A 15,515-nucleotide genomic window follows, 5' to 3' on the forward strand; every position below is an offset into this window, starting at 1 on the left:
ATCCTCAGTTATTTAACTCTGCATCAGAGTCTCTCCATTTACCAGCCTGCGCAAGTCGTGCAGACCCAGGCTGAGAGTAGCAGCGACTCCCTTGAATGCCCAAGGTTGGTCTCCTGGGGCCTGGTTTGAGACAGCCGAGCTTTTACTGCTTGTGACAGGAGCTGCAGGAGCTCAGTCCTTCCGGCAACCTGCTGAAACGTGAACCTTGAGAAATTAGGAGTCATATCTCCAGATATCTGGATCTTAAGCTTTTTCAGAATAATCTGTTAAAATTGGAATGCTGTTCGCTTGTTATCTATAAAATGGCTAAAGATTAAATTTGAGGAAATTCAAAATTTTAGAGCTCTCCTGCCTAGCTGGGTATGTGTGAGTATTCTGATGGAGAATGATAAGCCCAAATTTCAATGCAGAGTTGGGGGAAGATAAATTGTTACTACTTTTTAGTGGTAAGCAAACGCTGGGCGTAGCTGTTCTGAAAGAAAGGTAACTTATCCCCTCCAATATCACACTTGAAGTAGAATATTAAAGCAGGTTTTCTTTAGAGAGACTCATATAGCTTCTGAGCAAAGTCTGTTTGAAAGAATCCTTGTTTCAACTACTTCAAAGTGGTGTGATCACAGAATAAAATAAGCATTTGAAACCTGCTTAAAAGTTCCTTGGGGTCCACTTTACCTCACTGTAACCATTAATTATCTGAGAGTAGAAATTCCCCTTTCAATCTACATTGCCCATGGAAATTTCATGCAGCATAGATCCTCATTTTTTGCTGTTATTTTAAAAGAAAAAAAAATCAGCAAAAACCACGCAACTTTAGTTATGTTATTAACTATCCTGACTCTAAAACTATTCTCTGCTTATCATTTTCTCCACACCCTTATTGAGCCTGCTGAGTATTGCCTTCAGGAGTGCACCCCTAAAACACAACCTAAAAACCTCCAGCTGCTAAAAGCAGAACAGAAATCCTTGCGCTGTAAGAAGTAAAATTAGTTTTCAGCAATGATGCTATAATCCATCACACAAGACAACTGCAAAATTACTTTTGATAACACTCTTATGTTCCCAATTTGCACTAAAAAGTTCCCGGTCAATACTTGTTACTACAGTAAGTAACCCAGTGCTCTGCAGAATGGGGTGTCTGTTGTATCCACCAAAGTTTTCAATTTAAGACACGCCTGTTAGTGATAAGTGGTTAGGAATTAGAGCAGTTCCAGTACACTTTGATTTAGCAATCTGTTATGCATTCATCTCAATATGAAATTTAGCAAACCAAAATTGTGTGATTGGAATTGCATTTTCTTTTAGAGAGACAAAACAACCAAGGAAAGCTGTTAGGATGCAGTCAGTCCCAGAGTGAAGGTGCGTCTGCTTACAAATGCAGTGCAAAAAGAAAATATTTTGCAGTGGGAGAGATGTGCTTGCCTGCTCGTGGGGATGGTGGTTGAACACTCATTCATGCAGCAAAGGAAAGGTGCTGCTGGTTCCTTCCAGCTCTGTGGTGTGTCATATCCATGCCTGTGGCCTCTCCTCTGCTCTGAACCACCGTAAGTTGTCCAGTCTTTGTTCTGCAGGCTGGCTCTTGGAGCACACGTGGCCCAGGAGCACAAGAAAAGCTGTGGTGACCATGTAGATGAGTGAGATGGGGTTGCTGTGATGGGAAAGATGAGGCAGGAGTCTTCTCTTGCTCAGTGTGTAAGACCTGGCAGGTCTCTGTGTGTGCACATGGGGAAAATAGCTTTCTCAGAGGTTCACTGTCAGATCTTCTGGCTGGTCCACAGAAAAAAGCCGGGAATACATAATTAGGGAGTGTAAGAGCCTGAAAAAGCACTTACAGCCTTAACCATGGTTTTTCCTGTCCCTCCCTGCAGCAGTGATGTCAGGCAAGAAGCTCTTACAGAACAGTATTGCGGTGTTTTTGTAAGGAATCAAGACTGGTGGTCTAAAATCTGGGCTAATCTCCTGCTGCTTCTATGCAGAGAAGAAAACACTTCACACAGCTGCAACAATCTGGAAAAAACGTTCTCAGGAGAATCCTCTGTCACATTCTTTCCTGTAGGTATTGTGGAGAAAAGAGCTTTATCATAATAGCAGCCTCTTATTTTCACAAAGATGTACCCAGGTTTGTTAAATGGAAGATGAAATTAGATAAAATTAAATGGGAAGAAATGTGTGTTTATAGTAGAGGGCGTGGAACTTCAGAATGGGTTGGATTTGCTCCGTTCCTCAAGTTCTGTATCGTGAGGCAAGACTCGGTCTTTCTACTGTTCTTTTGCTCAGGAATTAGTGGGTAAAATTCTGTGCTTTCACTTTACGTAGGTCTCTAATGCATAATTTTTTCTTTATGTAAACATTGTGGGACTGTAATCTTAGCTTTGCAGGAAAAGGAAAAGATAGAGTCCAGGCAAAGAAACCCAACTGCATACTTGAGGGAGGTGTACAGAAACCTATCCAAACATTTCCATCATGTTGAGTTCAGGGACTTTTGTGGAAATTAAATGGACTTTTTTGAGTTCTCTGGAGGTTCAGATATGAAGACGTAAACTGCGTATAGACTGATAGAGCTGGGAACTAAATCCTGCCGTCCTGATATCCAGTCTAATTCTAGTTACGAACAACTCTGTCCTACTCTTTGTAGACATGGCAGACTTACATAATATTTTTATTTGCTTATTTTGCTGTGTACTTTTACTGTATCATTTAGCTTATTAACTTAATGGCTGCTTGGAATTCAAGTGAATATTTGACAAAGGGAATAAGGTTTTCAGGAGAAAAGGTTTAATTTGTTCCGTTGAGATCTATGTATTTCTCATGACTTTCTCTAAATTACCCTAATTTTCACTGACATTTAAGCTCCAGTTTTCCACATTTAATATACTAACATGGAATTATTGAGCATTATCAGTTGAAGGCTTTCTAAATGTGAATACAACAAATATATATGCTATGTTGATGACCTCTTTATATATCCATTATATGCAGCAATAGTTAAATAGAGATGACATTTTTCTGAACAAAATGAAAGCGTTAATGAGTATTAAATCCACAGTTGCATGTTAAAATAGGTAATGATGCAGCATCTTGACATAATTTGATTTGAAATAATCCATGTTGCTCTGCATGTTACTTCTGCTGCTAACAGTAAGCAGTTTGTCCTGAGTATTGAGTGTAGTGTATATATATATTTGTTAATAAATTTGTTAATAAATTTCATTACTTTATTGCTTGTTCAAACATAAAATAGGCTTTGAAGTTCAAAATTCACTCCATGAACTGATGACCTTAGATTTCTTCAAGTTCACAAGTTTATCACAGGGTCACTGGTGATAAAAGCTTTGTGACTTTTTCCCATAACGAAGCGTCTCTTACTTCAGTGGATCACTAAATATGTTATTTGACACTAAAAGCATATAGCTGTTAGCCAACGTAAATGAAAAGACTTACTTTTATACGTTATTCTTGTTATAGTGTCTCTGTTAAGCATACGATTTAGAAATGGATTTGATGATTCAGATACCTGTAGAAGAGAAGAACGAACAGTGTCAAAACCTTCAGAGAAACATGCCTTTTCTGCAAATGTAGCTGTACTTCGTCCCCTTCTTCCATCCCAGGACCCCAGTCTACTAGGAGATGCTTACTTTTAATTATATAATTCATCTCATGCTTCATAAAGGAATACCAACTTGTGGAGTCAGTAACTTTAGTCAGAGCCTCTAAACTGTTACAAATGATGTTTATGATACTAGTTTTTTCTTTCTTTCTTTAAATGTTATCCCTTATCCCTTTTCATTTTCCTTATGTTACTTTGTAAGTGCTTTTGAGCAGGGATTGTGTGTTCAGTTCCTAGGGTGATGCTGTCTCCGTATTCTAGATCGGAGCCCCCCAGGTACGGCAGTAATGTAACGAGGAGTCCAGGTCCTAGATTTGCAGTTTGTGGGAAAAGTACATTGCCTACTGTAGGTGTTGATAACGTTAAATACTTACTTTCATAAATATGGAAACTACCACCAACCCATTAGGACTCTTTGCAGCTTCTGTGACATTTGTGTACAGCTCATGGTTGTAGTGGATTAGTTGAACCTAGAAAACAGAGGAGGGAAATATTACAATTAAACAGTAGTAAATCATTCCGTACACTGTTTGCAAATACTTTATGTACACCACTTGGTTTGTATTAGGATCCTATCAGCGTTCAGGATATTTTGTAACAGTGCAATTTTTCAGAGATTTGCAGCATGCATGATTTTAATAATTTCAGTTACCATCTGGCTTCAACTGGCACAGCACCAACATGTTTTCTTCTAAATTGCCAGTAAGTGAATTTACCCACATCAAGTTATGAATTGCACTGCAGGGGTTGACATCATTTCCCCATTGCAACAGCACTTGCCATAGGCATCAAGTAATCCGTACTTTTCAGCTTGAAGCCAAACACAGGGGAGTCAGGGGTTGATATATTTGTAGAAACATATGGGATGCAGGGTTGGAACTGTTTAAAGCAGTACTTGCAGAATTCAAAATACTAATATTCATTGGCTCCAGATTTTACAAACTTGGTTACAAAAGCTCCTACAGTTAGGTGCTTACTGTATTATTGTTAACCAGGTTCTCCTTAGCTCCTACAGCTTTCCTTCTGCTTGCTAGTTTTATAATTTGCTGGAACTCATCAGAACATGTATTTTAATTTATGAAGGTATAGTTCATATCTCTCTCTGAGTAGAAATACATTACCCAGAACAATGCTGTTTTCATTTTTTCTGAGACCACTGGAAACAGTTACAGTTTATGTTGCAATTAGTAGCTTTTTTTTTGAGATGAACAATTTTAATGAACTCATGTGAGGCAGATAAATACTTCTAAGAAATTGGAAGACTATTTAGCTTTCCTTAGCCTGCAGATACATTATTTAGTTTTCAGATGTCCATTAGAAAAGAAAGGTCATTGTTCTGTTCATTCAGAATCGCAGCAGCCTGATGCACGTATTTAAAAATCAGGTGCATTTTCCATCTACTGGTGTAAACCTAAAGTTGGTCCAATGAAATCTGTAGACTCAATTTGATTTATATCTGGTAGTCATTTTAACTAAATAAATGGACAAAGACTAATGCTTGCAGCAAAGGAATTTTATCATATAGGGCTTTCCATGTTTGTAATGAGGAAGAAACTCCTTCCTCCATCCAACCAATCAACAACAAAAAAACACCACAAAACCCAAACCCACTGAAATGTTGTCTAGTGACAGCACTGGTGATTTTGCCTTTTGGATGAATGTGATATCTGGAGCATCACTACTGTAAAGCAAAATACAACTGCAATGAGTTCTCTCTACAAGAATGACTTCCCTATATAATCTGCAATGTACATTCAAATAACAAAGACAAAGCCTTGCTATCCGGATATGTTCACCATCGTGTATGCTAGCAGTGATCAGAATGATAACAGCATCCCAAGTTATTTGTAACCTACACCATTATTATCTCAGTCTATAACAAGTTGAGAAAAAAATGATGCCTGCGAACTCTAGGAGTATTCAGACAGTTCTACTTCCTACGCTCTGCCCTGACTGTAAAATGTACTTTTCATATGTTATATGCAAGTTACTCAGAATCAGATCTTATAGGAAGGATTTCCTAATGTAAAAATCCCCCAAGCCTTGTTTGCCCCCTGTTCCAATCCCTCAATAATGCAGTTTTAGTGCTTGGGCGCTGATGCAAAATGAGCAGTGGAAATTCTGAAAGAAAAGAGAGTATTTGTATTAATAAGATCAGATCTTTGGCACATAGTTTTATTATTTACAACTAATGGCTCAGACAAAAAAAAATAAGGTAAGGGTCGAGATTACTGCTAGCATGTGTTAATTTTGGTTACTTCTGCCCTCATTGGATTGGGAACTGTTGGTCGACCTTTTTACAAATCACACAGTAGGCATTTTTTAAGGCAAACAAACCAAAATGGACCAAAAAGTAAAATGTCAAAGTAGCCAATGAAGTCATTACTAAATTCTGACAGCTAGGAAGCAGGACGAATGCAGTAAGTTTTCTAAAGGTCTTGTGAAGAATTACAGCGTTTACTGTACAGCACAGAGACATTGCAGACTCTCTTGTGAATTACTGGGGAAATAAGGGATGAAGTCTGCTTTAGACTTGAATTGCTTCTGTACAAAGTTCCAGAATAACAATGGATTAGATAAACCAAGCTTATCTAACAAACCGAAATGTTTAGTGCAGGAATGGGTAAAAGGAAGGACCACATTCTTCTTCTACCCTTAGAAGCCCAGAGTCGATGTCAAGCTCTCATTTTTACTGATGGGACTTATGCAAATACAATTCCTAGTGTATATATGCCACATACAGGATACGTGTCTCAGACCCACGGCAAGGACTCTAACACGTGGTGCACTTCTAGGAGGACGCTTAGCGCTGCAATCAGCAGTACGGGGTGCAGCAGTGCCCTGGCTCCAGTGGAGACCTCTCTCAACATCAGCAAGACACCGCTCAGTCTGTGCAAAGCTGGCATGCAGGCTGCAGGCAGTCCATAGGTGGTTGTGGGAATGAGTTAACACACTTGTAACAATTAGAAATTAGAGTAGTTATTTCCTTTGCAGATCCCACAGTGATCTCTCCGCCGTACGCTGCACTGTCTTTACAAGGAAAATACTTGTCGGAGAACTTTGTCATTCTTTACTAGTGCTGCAAGTGGTTTTCATATCAATTTTTCCATTCCTGCAGGTCTGTATGTGTCTGCCCCACTCCACCTCTCCTTATCACACCTCAGATTGGTTCTGAACAGTTTTGGAGAGTGTATTTGAGAAACCTGATTTCACTACAGTTTGAGATCGTCTCCCCTCGCTAAGCATTGTTGTTTCTCAAAGCATCTAGTGCTGAATGAAGACTTCTTTTCTTCTGAGAACTGTCACATGCTTTATGTTAGTTGTATCCTTCCTCCATGCACCTGAATCAATTTTAAAGCTGTTTCCATGGCACCGTGGTTAAGTTCATTAGTTTTTTTAATTAAAAAAAAAAAGAGTGAAACAAGATTGCTGATGCAAGGAGACAATTTTCAAAGTTTCTCACATGGAGGAACAGACTACTTTAAAAAGGTACAAATGAATGGAAGTATCTTAGATACAGAATACTGTATGCAGGATTAAAATATAATTCCCTATTAAATTCTTTCATTCCAGAATAATTTCTTCTAAACTGCCTGAAATACCTATAATCTTGCAGTCTGCATTAAATATTATTAGCTTTTTCTATGAAGGTGAAACCACACAACTAAAATTGGTTGTATGTGGAAAATCTCCCTTTTCCAAATGATGACATTGTATTAAAAACAAAACACAACAAGAGCGAACTTGCAATACTAAAAGTCCCCTTTCGTTCTGCCTTGAGTTTCAAGGCTCAAACACAATAAAAAATCTTGTTATAAGCTATTGATTTTCTTTGGAAGATTCCCCCTTTAAGATTAATTTGCCACAGAACAACTTATAGCTCTTTGTTTTCCTCAAGCAATAGAAGTTCTATTTTTCAGGGAGTAGAGAATTAAGATTAATTACTCTCATTTTAGCCGATGAAAATCCAGAATGTGCCCTTGTTCCATCACCCAAAAATGCGCACTGGACCAGGAGCAGACGCAGCACTTTTTTAGACAGCTGATATTGGCGGTGCTGGGAATGTCAGCAGGAGCTGGCTACAGTACGGTAGGGTTAATTACTGAGCGTGCACTGCTCAGCCCCGTGGGCATCTCTGGGGCAAAATAACAGAGGCTGATTCTATGGCTAATGCTCTGGCTGCTGTGGGGAAAAATCTACCTCCCTTTCTCAACACACATGTATGTGTGTTTGGAAGGGTAATAACCTCTTCTTTGCCTGTACTTTGCTGAAGATTAGCCCTGCACTCATAGTACTCGTATTGTTTGCATGGTACTAGTTTTGCTCTGCAGTGCGTTTGGGTTTTTTGATCCTTCACCCAGGTGAAATGTGCATCTTGGGGCCGAGCTAGCAGCAGGATGTCTTCCCTGTGGCATTTGGCCAAGGCTCTGTGGCTAAGCAGAAGGAGGCAGTTTGCTGTGGTGATGATCGTGGGTGCTAAAGATTCCAGGGGTTCTTTTCAGCAATCTTTTGGCAATTTTTCTAACTTGAGCAAAAACCTCTGTGAATTACAGAACTCAGTTCTAGGATGCATGCGTAACACTTTTATAAACGTCAGATCACTGCAAGATGCTCTGCTGCAGTGAGGTATGGAGAAATATGAATTTAGGATATTACAGCATCACATTTTTTGGAAAGTCCTGTTAGGAGTAACAGAAATAGCCTTTTTTCTCTCCTGGAAATGTTATAATTGAGTGCATAAACATTTTGATTGGTAAATGACAAGGGTTCTAAACCGGGAAGTGAATGGCAGCAGGGAATGGGTAATCTGTAACTGCAATACTTGTATTATGCTGTGCTACCTGAAAAACTGTTGAGACAACTGATTGAGAGTGAGCACAAAGCACATTTCTAGCACAGCAGGGAGCAAAAGCAAATGAAATTGCTCAGGAATATGAGTTCAGTGTTTGTTTTGATTCAGTGGCCAAGATCTCATTAAGGAAAATAATTATACATTTTTGATTATGTGAAGTTAAATAAAAACAGGAAAATAAATGTAACTTTAGTGTGGCAGACGTCCACTAACTAAAATAGTTTTAGGTAAAAAATGAGTTTAAAACTCATGAATAGTGTTGGATAGTCCTATGTTAAAATATATTTGCCATTACAGGTTTTGTCAAACAATTTGGAAAGAGCAGTAACAGCATATCACCTTAGAGTTATTTAAGGCATTAATTTTGTCAGTCCAACCAGGTGTGAGATCTGAGGTCCTCACTTTGTGAGAGAGTCATGGAATTATAGGAGGGGCTGCATTGGAAGGGACCATTAAATATCTTAACGGGACATAGTCCAAGCCCCTGTCAGGAGCAAACCAGTTCTTTTCAGTGTCCTGATTCTAGGATATGTAATTTGTGTGGCCAACAAAAATATCTTTAGATTTGTCTTAATTAAATTAGATGCACCTCGTGCTTCATGGAAAGGCATAGCACCATCTGTGAGAACACAAACTAAGCTCCTCAGCACCCATAGTCCTGATTTGTCTCGTTTTGCTGGACCAGTGCCTGGCAGTGCTCCGCAAACGTACAGTGATGCAGGGGAAATGCTCCTGTCTTTGGCAGGCACTTAACAACAGGACTAAGTATCTCGTGGAGTATTCAAGAAAGAAAGAAGTTCATCGTAGTTTGTTCATAGGTAGGCTTTGGAGATGGATGTTAATGTTGTATCTTCCTGAATTGCTGTAATGCTCAAACCTTGTTTGTTCACACACACTTCCTCCCATGTGAGGAGAATAGATTAAACTTGTACACGTTTAATTACTGCATTTTGGTGGTTACTCTTGGTCTGCTCAAGGCACAAGTCGTTGCAACTGAAGTGGGACAAGAACTTGGACGCTGGGCGAGTTCTCAGTCCCTTCTTGCTTTCAGTTTGCCTGTTCAAAGTAACAGCTGGAGAGCTGGGCTGGTAGCAGGCTCAGAAGAATGTTGTTAAAACAGTTTAATAAGATAAAAATTAAGATTTATGGTAATTCTTTTTGGAAGAAAACAAAAACATCATTCTTCATGCACAAGGTACTCTACCAAGAAATGTTAGTACCTGCCAAGACAGTATTACCCCCATACTTATTAATTAACCCATAACTGTACCGATCTTATTTCACATGTCTGAGCCCACAGCAGTGAGGTGGTGTTACATGCTTGTAAATTGGTAACATAAATTTCACTTGACCACATAGACTTCCAGCAGTTTACTTAGCATTTTTTCAGAATACTTTGGTTTAAGATTAAAATCAGTTTAAAAGATTTTAGTTTAAAGCAACTAAGGAAAAGTGCCCGAACCATTTGTTTTAAATATTTTTTCTCTCTTTTCTATCAAAACTCAAGTTCTTTAGGCTGTTGCTGAGAAATGTTGTTGTTTTTTTTCTGTACTGCTTTTGACAGTTATTTCATGATTTAGAAGAAATGCCTAGAAAATAGTGGTTTAATAGAAAGACTTGTCATCTGCGTTTATAGCAATATGCCAGCAATTGTATCCTAGATAAATAAAATATAATTCTCTTTTCTTTAAAAGACTAAGCCTAAGAACACAAGACAGGAACTCAGTTTTGTCCTGTTTATGAGTATATAACTGCATAGAAGCATGTGCAGAGAAATGCAACAATGCATTCTGCAGTAAAGTGGAAATGCAGTTTAGAGTTAACTGTACCTGGCTGTGAAATCTGCTTTCCTAGAAATAACTATATCCTAGGAATTAGCACTTAAACAGCAAATGGTGTCTAACACTTCATTAGACCAGTTGGTAACAAGAATGAACGTGTAGTACCTCTGTTCAGCAAATGGTACCCAGTGAGACTTATCCAGGGTTCCACTGGAAGTAGTTAACGCTGTGTTATTTTCAGCATGTGACTTTTTTTTTTTAAAGTAACATCTGCTCCTTTAGGTTTAAAGTAATTATCTCTAGTTGCAGACATACAATTGAAAGGGAAGTAAGAGTCGTGAGGTTTTGGGGCATCTGTTCGAAGGTGCTCAAACTGGGTGTTTTACCGTACTTACGAAAGAGAGCAGTGTGAATCAGATCTGAAGCAGGCCAGCCATTTTGGCTGCTGACCTGGTCTTTTACACCTGTGAGGCTACTAACAAAGCAAAACATACTTATCATATACTTATCCCTTCTGCCCTCCTGTTCAGTAGCTTGTTTATAGACAAACTGCAGCCAGAAAATAAAATAAAAAATAATCATTGACCTGAATGAAGTGTAGATGATCTAAAAGTATTTATTTTTTAAATATTTTAGTATGCTCTTGATTTCTTTTGTAAGCCTTACTCTAATGGATTTGCAAACAGGAAAATAAGCTATTTTAGCCAATATCTAAAACTTGCTTTTTCCACATGACTACAGTAAAAACTACAAACTCACCAGCATAAGAGGCCAGATGGGCTGTGCATGCCTCAGAATTTATTAGGACTTTTCACCTATGTGCTAACACCAAAAAGTTAAGTAGATGATAGGCTAAAAAAATAAGTGCAAAAGGTGACGGATTGCTGCCATCCAAATGCTGCCAGAACTGTTCCAAGTGTCACAATCATTTGCACCCTTTCCCAGAGAGTAGGAAACACAATGAAGCAAAAACCCAAGCTGAGCCCCAGAGATACCTACAAGTGTCTGTGATGCTGGTTGCTGTGTGACATTAGGGGAATTTTTGACAGGGCAGTCATTGCTGAAGCCTTCCACTGCTGATTACTCTTACCACGGGGTATTTTTGGCTGCCCTGCAAGTCCACCGCTCTTGTCATTCATTGTTAGCAGATGAGCAAGAGCTCAGTAAACATAAATAAATGGCACTGTTCTGTGATTCACTTTGTGTGAGGATCAAAATTAAGTCTTATACTCAAATGTTTAATGTTGATTATGTCTTGGATAGTGTGAAATTTCACTGCAAGCTGTAATTTGGCACTGACCCAATCCATCACCAACAAAACCTGCATCTTAAGAGACAATAGAGGTAATGTGGGGGAAAAAAGGCTTAGATGAGCCTGTCATCATTCCTGGATTCGTGCAGGATTTCTGACTAAATGCTACATTTAAATTGTTTTCTCATTTTAAATACAACAGATGCTCAGACACCATGATGATGAATTCAGTATAAATGCTCAATTTGGGAGATTGTCGTATAACAGAGCTCTGAATTTCTGGGAGAATTCTGTATTTCTTTAGCAGTCAGTCCAGAATGCAGCAGAAATTGGTTCCTGCAAGTTAAAAACATGGCAAAATGGCCATCAATGCTATTTTTGTTGTTTGCTTTGTTACCCCAGGATAGTGTGTCAAAAGGATGCTTGCGCAAAGTCACTGCACAGTGACAGAGATGCATTAAGTTCAAACCTTCCCTAACAATGTGATACCACGACGGCTCTCAGTCTGCCTTGCCAAAGTGGGTGGGCACAATGGGCAAGAACAGAGAAATGTGACAGTGATGGATAAAAGAAGGAGCAAGAGTAAGTCAATACAATTTAGGCTAGCACAAACCCAGTTGTTGTTCTAGGGCTTATCCCTTTTGACCTTATCTTACAACCCAGGAGGCAAATAATAATAATAAAGAAGTCAAGCTTATTATACCCCATATAGCAACATTCCCAACAATCAAAGAAAAGGTTAGCGTTAGGATTACAAACCAGAAGCGGAAACTAAGCAATATATTTATCAATTTTCCTGGCTACTCTTGAAGTTAAAAGTATGTTATTAAACCAAGAATATAATTTTCCAGTGGCAAAAATAAAGTGTAGGATTTTATATATAGAAAATGACAATGAAGTGTACATATGATGAAAGCATAGAATAACACTGAGGGTACATTTTAAAGAAGCTATCGGTGCGATGCGTCTGGGGTCCACGTAAGTCCTCGCCCAGCTTGTTTGGGCAGCGGCTCCTGCCTGCCTCCCCGAGAGCTGTCTTGTGTGGCCCTGTGTAGGGTGGGAGGGAAATTTAGCACAGGGTGTGTGAAAATTGGCTGCTCTTGCAGGGAGGAGGAGAAGGAAGGGAGATGGATCTGCTTGCCTTTTGGGAAGAGAAAGCAGTGCATAAATGTTGAGGATGGGTATGTGCATTTGGGGAGATCAGCTTTCTGTTTTAAACTAATGGGGTTGCAACCATTCGTTTAAGTAGTAGTATATCCACTAGAAGTTAAATGTGAAAGCACACAAATGGTCTTATGGGATCTTTCTGAATGATTTATTGGCATGGGCATTTTTTATTTTTTTAAGAATTTCCTCACCCTTTAGTGATTGGGCTGCTCCCATATGACCTGAGAAATTTAGGTTCAGCTCCGCTCTCTGCCTTAAGGAAATCTTCCTACCATTTCAGGTAGGAAGGCTTCAGCTTGGCAACCCTGAAGCAGGAAAGCTGCCCTTCTCTAGTAGCAATGTTGTGAGATGCTCAGATGTAACTTTAATGGCACCAGGAAAAGCATAGAGAGTACCAAGACAGATAATGAATGTCATATTATGAAGTTCAATTTTTGTTATTGATCTGACTGTATGTAACACATCACCCATAAAAGGTGCAAAAAGGAGCTCACAATAAAGTAGTCTTGGCAGAAAACTGCAGGATACTTGGATTTTCAGCATCTTAAAGAGCAATAACAGAGAAACACAAAGCCTGATAAAAGGGAGAAAAAATATGAAATGGATATAATTGTCAGCGATCCTACCATTAAATCTTTTAATGTAAGCTGAAGTTTCAAACACACAAAAGTTTGAGGCAGCCCTGCTTGACACACAATAGCCAAAAGCATTTCTGGAATGAATGTTTTATTGAATTATTGAAGTTCCTTTAGGATGTTAATACTGGAGTAGATGAGATGATATACCACAGAGTCAGATTTTTAAACATCATTTGAAGAAATCTCACACCAGGATTTCCTGTTTAAGGTGTAGAATCAGAGATGGAGAGGAGAGATGGCACAGATCTGCCCTGCAGGCAGAAAATAAGTTGTCATTCCCTCCCACCCCCCCAGTATCTTGGAGGCTTCTTTTAAATCTAAGGAAAGTACAGCTGTCTTTTGTTGTTTATGTAAATTGCTTAAGAGATTTTCACCAAGTAGTATAAAAGGTAAGTTTGAAGTTGAGGAATAATGAGTACAGCCAAAACAAGAGGACATGAATTATCTAAGAAAATGAGATAATACAGCTTAAGGCAGACAACTATAAAATTACCTTGTTGCTAAATGAATTGAGTGACATTATACTCAGTAGGAAAGATAACTTGCACTTAGAATTTATGCTCTAAGTCAGTTATCAATTATAAAGTAAGCCTTTCAGCTCTATCTGCAGATTTGGTAAAAGAAAGCAGGATATTGGCAAACTCTACTTAACAAATGCAGTACAGCATAAATTAAAAGGGCACAAAATGACACACAGCAGCATTTGTTTAGCATAAGACCACATTCTTCTGGGTACCGTGTAAAGAGTACTGAGAATTACTCTATGGTAAGAGCGGCTCAGTACAGCCACACAACTACAAATCAGTCCCGTTTACAAACAAACAGAGGAAAAAGATGATCACAGAAGCCTTTCCTGTAGCCTTAATTATACTGCAGCTGGTTGAAGTTCAAGGATCTAACAGTGGTTTTCTTTGTTAAAGGTATTTTCTGCAATATCCTGTTTTATATCATCTCTCAAAGCTGCTTCTCTGCATCCACGACAAATAAATGGCTCAGCTTTGTGCAGACAGCAAAAGCTCTCTTCTTCCCTTTGTCTCAAACTTTCTAATGACATATTACAGCACAGCAGCAATGTTTTTCTGAACTCGTTGGTAATTGTCACCCAGACTAGCTAAACACCAGTGACCTCTGCTTCACAGTTTGTCTTGCCTGTATAACACACGTGGTTAGCAACAAGAAGACACCTGAAAATCCCATCTAAACACCAGGAAGTAAAGCTGAGAGTTAGCCTCTGTGAATATGCCCTGAACCTACACTTATTCACAAGTTTTAAAATTGAATAAGTGAAGGTCAGTGAAAAATAATGAGAACCAATTGCAGCTCTTACAGAAACACGCTAGCTGCTGTGTCTGTTTGTGGGCTGTTTGAGCAGTGAGATGCGAAGGCTAAGCCAACAGAAGGGCGAAGAATGAAAATCGGTTATGCAGACAGGTTCGTCATGAAGAATTGAATAGCACTTTAATTAGAAATCAGTCCAAGGGCTGAATGAACATAGAGGGTGAAGCTAGGGTGCAACATCCCTAACCTTTAAAGCAGATCTGCCTGTTGCGCGTTGAGGTTTGTGGAACGGAGGCTTGTGAGCACAGACTGCTTTGTGGCTCCTGTGTGTGTTTTCGTGATATAATCTCTGTTTCATTACAAATCTCGAATCTTTAAACCGGTAATTCATCTCTTCACTGGAAAGGGAGGTGAGCACAGCAAAAGCACTTCAGATCTGCAACATAAGTGTTTTATGTGCCGTTCTTTAAAACATAGCTGAGTGCAAAGAGTGCTAAGTCGTTTAGAACTCAAAGTGTGCCTCATGGTCACGACGCCGGTGAAAGGGGCAGCGATAAAATCATGCTTATCATTTGTATCAGCAGGCTTTCCACATCAGAGAATAGAAGTCAAAGCTTTTCTTCCTATTAGAAAACACAGTCTGTATTCATTTGCAAGACAATTTATGTAGCTGAAATGCTGAAAATACTGGCATGGGAATACCTGAAAGGCCAGATCGATGTTTTTCCTTAATGAAAGAAAACCAGGGAATGTGCCGTGCTCCAAAATGTAAAACTCCTGAAGAAATCTTTAGTCTGTTAGACTTTCTGCTATTGGAAGAGGTGAATTTGGGTGATGATCCAATTAAAGGCTTTGAAATTTGTTTTGTCTATGCAGGAAACTATTTCCTGCTGGCGGACAGCCTGGCCTCAGCCATGTGAAAGCAGCTCCTTATTCTTCCTGG

General features: G+C 39.0%; 1 protein-coding gene across 4 annotated transcripts in view; it reads right to left on the reverse strand.

Annotated features, from left to right (window-relative positions):
• Positions 1-15,515, reverse strand: part of CA10 (carbonic anhydrase 10) — a 201,084-nt gene that overhangs the window by 7,359 nt on the left and 178,210 nt on the right. For all 4 annotated transcript variants that reach the window (XM_048064456.2, XM_048064455.2, XM_066980306.1 and 1 more), the window contains 2 exons: positions 3,979-4,074; positions 3,439-3,511 (listed from right to left, as the gene is read on the reverse strand). In XM_048064456.2, coding sequence (XP_047920413.1) covers positions 3,439-3,511; positions 3,979-4,074 — 169 coding nt within the window. The remainder of the gene's footprint in view (positions 1-3,438; positions 3,512-3,978; positions 4,075-15,515) is intronic.

Source organism: Anser cygnoides, chromosome 19 (genome assembly GCF_040182565.1).
Source record: "Anser cygnoides isolate HZ-2024a breed goose chromosome 19, Taihu_goose_T2T_genome, whole genome shotgun sequence".
Classification (NCBI taxonomy): Eukaryota; Metazoa; Chordata; class Aves; order Anseriformes; family Anatidae; genus Anser; species Anser cygnoides.